Source organism: Mustela erminea, chromosome 8 (assembly GCF_009829155.1).
Source record: "Mustela erminea isolate mMusErm1 chromosome 8, mMusErm1.Pri, whole genome shotgun sequence".
NCBI classification, from domain to species: domain Eukaryota; kingdom Metazoa; phylum Chordata; class Mammalia; order Carnivora; family Mustelidae; genus Mustela; species Mustela erminea.
In genome coordinates this window covers 46,385,196-46,392,698 of record NC_045621.1, presented here as the reverse complement: position 1 = coordinate 46,392,698, position 7,503 = coordinate 46,385,196, and the positions used below count along the sequence as shown (strand labels likewise).

Below are 7,503 nucleotides of genomic sequence, written 5' to 3'. Positions count from 1 at the left end.
ATTTGAGAGCGAGAGCGAGAGCGAGAGAGAGAGAGAGAGAGAGAGAGAGAGTATGAGAAGGGGGAGGGTCAGAGGGAGAAGCAGACTCCCTGCCAAGCAGGGAGCCCGATGCAGGACTCGATCCCCGGACTTCAGGATCATGACCCGAGCCAAAGGCAGTCGCTCAACCAAATGAGCCACCCAGGCACCCCGGAAAAGCCTTTTTTGACAATAACTTCCTATATCCATTTGTGGAATATGGAATTACTTAGGAATACATTGGCAGAAGTGTGGAAAAGCCTCCAGCTGTGGTGACCGAATCACTCTTCCTCACGTGTGTGGCCACCAGGTCCAGGTTCCAGGCCCCGTGTCAGTGGCATCGACCCTTCCTCTCAGGAAAGCAGGTGCTGTGGGCTGAGCATGGGCCCCTGTCCACTCCGGCCACAAGGCAGCCTGGAAAGGGACAAGATCCCACAGATGGGGGAAGTACTAGCATGCCTTCTCCCCAGGGATCGGCACGTGGCTGGTTCAAACACGGTCACTGGGCTGCATGGTGCTGGTAGAGACCGTCCGTGGGGGGCACTGCTGCTCCCTGGACACTGACCAGCCCTGTACCCAGTCTGATGGGTGCCCTTCGTGCCATCCCCTCACTCAACCCCTGCCCTCAGGCCCCACCCTGCCCCCCAAGATCCTTTCCTGATTCCATCTCTCTCTCAAATATCCCCTCAGACAGAGCAAACACCCTCCTCCAGGTGGCCACCTGGCCCATCCCCAGCCCGCCTGCTGCCATTCTTGCTGCTGGCCTCTTGTCTCAATAGGTGTCTATGTCCTGATTCCTCCCCCCACTCCCCGCCCCTCCTCAGGGTATGTTCCCTGCTAGGAAAGCCTCCTCCCCTGCAGCCGCTCAGCCCCACCACAGCTAGCTCCCGACAGGGGATCTTCCTGCCAAGTGCCCCACGCCCACTGGTTGGGGTTCCCGGGCCTCCTTTGTGGGTCCCCCTGCCTGGGGTGCTCTGAGGTTTCCCTCTTCCTACCCTCTGCTCAACCTCCTCCTCTCTGAAGCCCCCTCAGCCTCCTTCCCCAGCTGACTGGGGTCTGCCCCTCATCAGGGTCACCCCATCCCCTGCTGCCCCTGAGCTTGCCCACAGGCTTCGCTCTCTTCTGAAGGGCAAGTTACCTTCTAACTAAACAATTGTGTGGCTGTCCCAGGGCAGAGATTTTTAAAAAATCTTTAAAAAAAGGGGGGGACTTGTTTTGTTCGTTGATGTATCCCAAGTGCCTCACAGGACATGGAGCCCCCCTACAGCCAGGCTGTCCCACACTTCATTCTTCATTCCGCCTCCTCTGCCCCTCCTTCCCCCGCCTCCCCCCAGCCCAGGGTCTTTTTCTTGGGGTTGTTTCAGGCCTCAGGAAGAGGGCTGTTCCCTCCTGGCTGTTCTTGGTGGTCCCTCGAGCCCTCCTGTCTGTGTGTACCCCTGTGGAGCCCTCACAGCCCTCTCCCATGGACCCGTGGTCTCTGCGGCTGTGGCCTCCTCAGGGTTCCGAGTGGGCACCGTGGCTGCTTCCTGCCGAGGAGCATGTCTTGGGGAGCCCAGGGCTAAACTATTTGAGGCTCAATAGGTGCTCCCAGGGTCCCTCCCAGAGCGCAGCGCCTGCCTGCGGCACCCTCCTGGACACCTCGCGTGGGGAGGTTTCTACCCAGCTAATTTGGGGTAGGCGCACAGGGAGGGCCTATCACAGTGCGTGCTTCTCGGAGAGGGGTAGGAGGTGGTGGGGGGTGGCTCAGCACTCTGGCCTCCCTGACGCGGCTCCTCTTGCCTTGGGCTTGTTTCCACCAGGGTTCTTGGATGAGGCCTTTGCTGGTTGTACCCACATGAGCATCTTTGTTTGCTGTCTGCTCTACTCAAGGCCTTCCCTGTGCGACGGGAATCCCACTGCCATGTAAACGAACCCATCAAGAGCAGGTCTCAGGGTCCTGCTTTGGGAAGCCCACAGCCCCTCCTCTGAGGTTCCCGTTCACACTGGTGTTTGTGGCCCTCTGGACTTGGCTCTGCAGGGGATGTCCTGCCCACTGCCCCGCCTGGTGCCCGGTGCCCTGAGACCCCCTAACCCAGTCTGCAGCCTTCGGGAGCCGGCAGGTAACATCCTCTCTTGGCTCTTGTCCAAGGGTGTTCAAGGTTCAGTATATGCAGATGGCACACGACTGGGACAGTGCTGGGTTCAGGACACCCTGCCCCACCCCCTCCATCCCCAAAGTCTCCTGTGTCTATGAACGCACAGATGCTCTGGGCAAGCGTCCCCGTCTCATCCCCACGAGGATGGGCCTGCTGAGGCCTTTCTCCTGCTGGTCTGTTTGCTCGAGGCTCTTTGGGTTTCTTTCCCTACCTTCGGGGAAACACCTGTTCCATTAGCAGCAACTGTCAGCATCTGGTGATCACCCCCTTTCCTTGCTTGTGCCATGGCAGGCACGCGCAGGCAGAGTCCCTGCCGCCACCGGCCACACTCTGCCTCCCAAATTAAAAATCAATGACCTCATGGCTGAGGTCCCTCCCATGCCGGGGCCAGAACGCCATCCCAGCTCCGCAGAGGGCTCTGTGGGCCCTGCTCCTGCTGAGTGTGCCTCCGTGGTTCTGGAAGGTCTCGGCCTTGCGCTAGGGTGCAGGGCTTCTGGGAATAACACTTTCAGCAAGGTCGTGCCAATCCTGAATCCTTGGGTCTCAATTTTCTTCTGCGACCTCAAGGCCATCATCCCAAGGCCCCTTCCGGGAGCGTGCCCTCCCACCCCGGGGCCAGAGGTCTGCTTCCCCGAGGCAGGTGCTCCTGGCTTCAGGCCACATGGTTTGTTCTGGCGGAGATAAGACTCGGGAACTGGACGTGAGCTTGAACTGCAAGCCAACTGTTGCCACATCTACAACTCCTGGCAGTGATCACCTGGCCACCTGGGGCCCTCTGACCTGCTTGGGCTGTTCATGAGGATGGAGGGGGCAGGGCTTTCCCCGGCGAGGTGGTGACTGCACCAGAGGCGAGTGCTAGATTTCATTTTGTTTGAACACATTTAAATTTGAATGGAAGCAGCCACACGTGGTGGTGGGCAGCCTGTACTGGAAGGCACCGCTCTAGAAGGGACCCATGGTGACCCCTCGATTCAGTCCTCCTTCTGCAGAAGAGAAACTGGAGACCCCAAGACAGGCTGAGGTCCTGCGGCATTGAATTCAGACCGAGGTGAGTCTTCTGAGAAACAATCCGGCACAAGGACAGGGTAGGACTGGGAAGCGACATTAGGAGCTGTCAAGAGGTAAGCTCTTTAGAGCTGGTCTGGAGCAAAGCCCTGGCCTTGGAGAGCCTGCGGTCCGCAAGGGGCCTGGCGCGTGGCAATGGATGTCAAGGGGCCCAGCGGATTGCAGCACAAGGGACCCTGTTATCCTGTGCCCATGGTTTTGTTCTGAAATACGTATGATTAGAAAAACCCTGGCATCACCTGGCAAGACCAAACAGCTCTGGACTGCCAGGCCAGCCCCTGAGGGCCCCCACCCCGGGCAGCACCCTCACACCCTACTGGCCTGCCCTTCTCAGGAAGAGGAAATAGAGGTGGCGGGAGTGCCATGGGCACACCAACACCAGGTGGCGGCGTGCTGGCCACGGGCGTCCCGAAGCAGGGCGGCGTCACACACGGCGGTTATCACTCAGTGCCTTTTTATTGCCATTGGGTTTGTGACTGCTGATAGAGTGCCGGCTTGAGGAGCAACGGGCGGATAAAAACCATGGCTGGGCAGTTCTTGTGATGAGAGGGACCCGGCAGGAGCCAGGAGGACTCAGAACCTGACGAAGGTGGCATCGATCTGCCGCACAGAAGGCAGGGCCAGCATGATCTTGCGCCGGTACTGCGGATCCTTCTGCAGGGGGTTCCGCTCCAGGTACACCGTCTCCAGGTTTCTGGCCGCTTTGAGCTCATCCAGGTCGCTCCAGCTCTCCAGCAGATTGTCGTTCATCTGGGGGACCGCACACACATTAGGGAAGTCTCATGGATGGAACAGCCCCAGCCTCCCGCCCCCACGTCTGAGCAGAAGTCCAGCGATAGGGCCTGGCCCTCCCTACCCAGAAGCCAGCATGGCATCTTCCCTGGCTCCTGAGGGAGCCCTCTGTCACCTCTTCACCCCTGGCCTCCTCATTTCCCCATGGGGAATGCTCTCGCTCCCACCTGGAGCTGGGGCTGCGTCACCAGACGGACGGATCCAAGGTAAGACTGGCAGAGAAAAGACAGAGCAACACTGCTCCCAAGCCCTGCCCCATCTCTAGGCAAAGCGTTCAAACAGGTTTGACTCTACTTCCTACAAACGAACTTGGGGTTGTTCCCAAGGCCTGACTCCATGCTCTGGCCATAACCCAGCCAGCATGGCAGCGGCCATGGCAGCCAAATGGCCCATCCGTCCCATCAGTTGCCACTGGCCTGCCCTACTGGGATCCCCACTGCAGGCGTCTGAGAGGGAAATGCCCCGCCTCTGGCCTCCCACTGCCCAGGCGCTGTCCCCAGGATACAAACTGGATGAGGGCTCAAAGCACGTTACGGTCCACCCTCCTGACTGCCAAGAGCCAGGAAGAATTCTCTGACTCTCAAACCACCATCAAGACGAGGGCATGGCAGGCCCCTGGGTTCAGATGCCCGTCAGAGCATGGGCCTCTGACGCTCAGTCCACACCTGTCCGTGGATCATCGTGGCTCCTCCTCGGGCGGCAGGGCAGGGGGCTCCAAGAGGCGAGCCACCCTGGTTTCTACCAGTTCTCCAAGAATACAGCAGAGGGACAAGTGACAACAAGATGGCAGAAGTGTCCCTGAAGGCAAGAGGCAGTTAGCACCTGGCTGAAGGGGGAGGCAAGGGCTTGGACAGGCACACAGCCAGCGACCGGCTCCCAGAGGAATCGAAGCCCTGACCTGTACTATCTGCTGATCTCAGGAGAGAAGAGACCCCACAGGGCTGATTTCATGCCAGCAGCCCCTGGCCCCTGACGACAGAGCTGGGAGGGGGCGCATGGCGGGCTCAGACGACCCAGGGAAGTTGGCTCCAGCCTGTCACTGCTCACGAGGGTTTTGGGTGACAGGAACTTTAAATAAGGGCAAACTGAGAGCTTCTGGGAGTGTATGCATCATGACCAAGGGGGTGTGACACCAGCTTCGTGCCCTGCTGGCCTCACCCCCAGGTTCAATTGTGCCTGTTCTAGAACTCACACATGGAGGGATGGTTGCCCCAGGGTCCCCTGTGCACAGAGGCAGAAAGCAAGAGCGCTCCTCCCGACTGACAGGGAGCAGACCTGTCCTCTGTGAACCTGGGGTGGCAGAGGCTACAGGGTGGTCCATTTCAGCTCCACTTACAGAGAAGTGGTGATGACAAAAGCTGCCCACACGTGCAATGAGAAGGAAGTGGAGCCATTCCAGGATCCCCCAGGCCCCTCGGGCAGGGACGCCAGAGAGGAGCTCAGGCACTCGACAGGCAGGACAAAGGATCCTTGAAAGACCTTCCCAATCTCAATGCTCTGAGGTCACCTTAGTCAGCCTGGAATTCTGTGATGCTGCCTTGGGTCTGGCACATGGCAGGCTAGCATCTGGACAGATGGCGTGAGAAGCCTCTAGTACTGTTCTGTGAGTGGGGGTTCGACAGCCTATGACACGAGGCGGCGGTGAAGGTGGGCAGACTGTGGAGACTTTGTGGGACTCTGGCTTTCACTCTGAGGTGCGATGGCAGCCCTTGGAGGGTTGTGGACTATAAAAGGATCACATCAGGAAGCTGGGGTCATAGTGCTGGTTGGGGGGGATGGAGGCTGGGGCCACGGAGCTAGCAGCAGAGGGCAGAGAGGCTGGATTCTGGGTAGAAGGGAGAGGGAAGAGGTCGGCTTGTGTATGATGTGTAAGAGAAAAAGAAATAAAGGAAGGTTCCAAGAATTTTGGCCCGAAGAACTGGGAGGCTGGTACTGACATTGAACTGAGCAGAGGGGAGCACAGGGGGCGCTCCTGGACACCAGGCTGGACGTGCTGCTCGGGCCGGGTGGCAGGTGGTCAACTGACAATGCCCCATGCTGAGCATGCTATCGTGGCCGAACCTCAGGAGCCCAGGGTAGAGCCCGGGCTGGGAACACGAGTGTGTGTGTTGGGGGCATACGAGGGGTATTGTTTAGACCGGAGAGGCTCACTGGGGAGAGGGAGGAGAGAAAAAGTCAAGACTAAACCCCAGGTTCTCCAGAGATCTGTGGGAAGAAACAAACTGAAAACCAGCAAAGAAGACTGACAAGTGACCAGGGTGACAGCAGAACCGAGAGTGAGATCCTGGAAGCCACACGAAGAACATGTTTCAGGAAGAACTGATACAACATGTCTGCTGAGGTCAGCAGCAGGTGAGGGGAGCAAGGGCCACTGAATCCGCTCTGTGGCTGCTGTGGGGAGCTCATCTTGGTGCGTCCAGGTGGCAGAGCTGCTGGGCCATGCTGGGGGCACCTGCCACTCCTAGGGGATGGGGAGCGCTGGCTGGACTGTGTCTGAGGGAGGGTGGTGAGGACATGGCTGATGGAGCCAGGTGAGGCGGCCAGAGATAGTGGAGGGAGGCGGGGATCCTGGCCAAGGGCAGAGGGTGAGAGGTGTTGCAGCACATTCATGGCTGGGGCGGGGCACTGCTGGCAGGGAGCCCCTGACTGAAGGGGAGGCAACCTCAAAGAACCACCTAGTATGCTGCGATGGGAGGCTGGATTGTGGGGTCTCTCTTCAGCCAGGATGGCTACCGAGGGCAGAGGAAACAGACCCGGAGAAGAGCAGCTGAGCTCGGACCTGAAGGCAGGAAGACTTGGGGGAGTAGATGTGATGGGCTCACCTGAGGGTGAGGGGGCAAGGGCAGCATGATGTCAGGTCCCTGGGGACCCTGCCACATGGACACTGAAACAAGGATTATGTGTGGCAGGAGCTGTGCTGGAGCACAAGTGGGGTTCTGACATCAAGGGAAGGAGGGGCTGAGGCCACAGGGGCCATGCACTGGGCGGTCTTTAAGAAGGAGGAGGAGGAAGAATGGTCTGGAGCTGGTAACGAGAATAGGACCCCACACAGCCCACCTCCAGGCCCAGAGAGTAATCTGTACTAAACACTGAGGGTTTGGTCTCTCACCACTACTTTTCCTTAAGCACAGATCACATTTTCCTACTTTCATATATAGTGATTTTGGATCAAACACTAGACATTGTGGATAATACACTACAGAGACTGGATTCTTCAAAGAGGGTTGATTTTTTGTTCTAACAAGCAACTTAATAACTGGATGATCACCCTGAGGGTGCGTGGGCTTGGGGTCATACTTTGTTGGGGCCCCTCTAACTTGGGGGGGACCAGCCTCCTCTGGAGTGCGGCTTCAGACTTTATTAGGGTGGATTTGAAGTAGGTCTAATCTGAGCCTGTGGTCCTTAATGCTCAGGATGGGCCTTTCTGGAGTCTAGCTGGATGGATGCCAAGAGTGTTGGCAAGATCCCTCCACCTGGGCAGGGCTGAGCTGCC

General features: G+C 58.4%; 1 protein-coding gene across 4 annotated transcripts in view; it reads right to left on the bottom strand.

Moving 5' to 3' along the window:
- Nucleotides 1–3,655: 3,655 nt before the first annotated feature.
- The window catches only part of PPP1R7 (protein phosphatase 1 regulatory subunit 7), a 28,939-nt gene continuing 25,091 nt past the window's right edge, over nucleotides 3,656–7,503 (bottom strand). For all 4 annotated transcript variants that reach the window (XM_032355452.1, XM_032355453.1, XM_032355455.1 and 1 more), the window contains one exon: nucleotides 3,656–3,968. In XM_032355452.1, coding sequence (XP_032211343.1) covers nucleotides 3,792–3,968 — 177 coding nt within the window. In that variant the 3' untranslated portion in view covers nucleotides 3,656–3,791. The remainder of the gene's footprint in view (nucleotides 3,969–7,503) is intronic.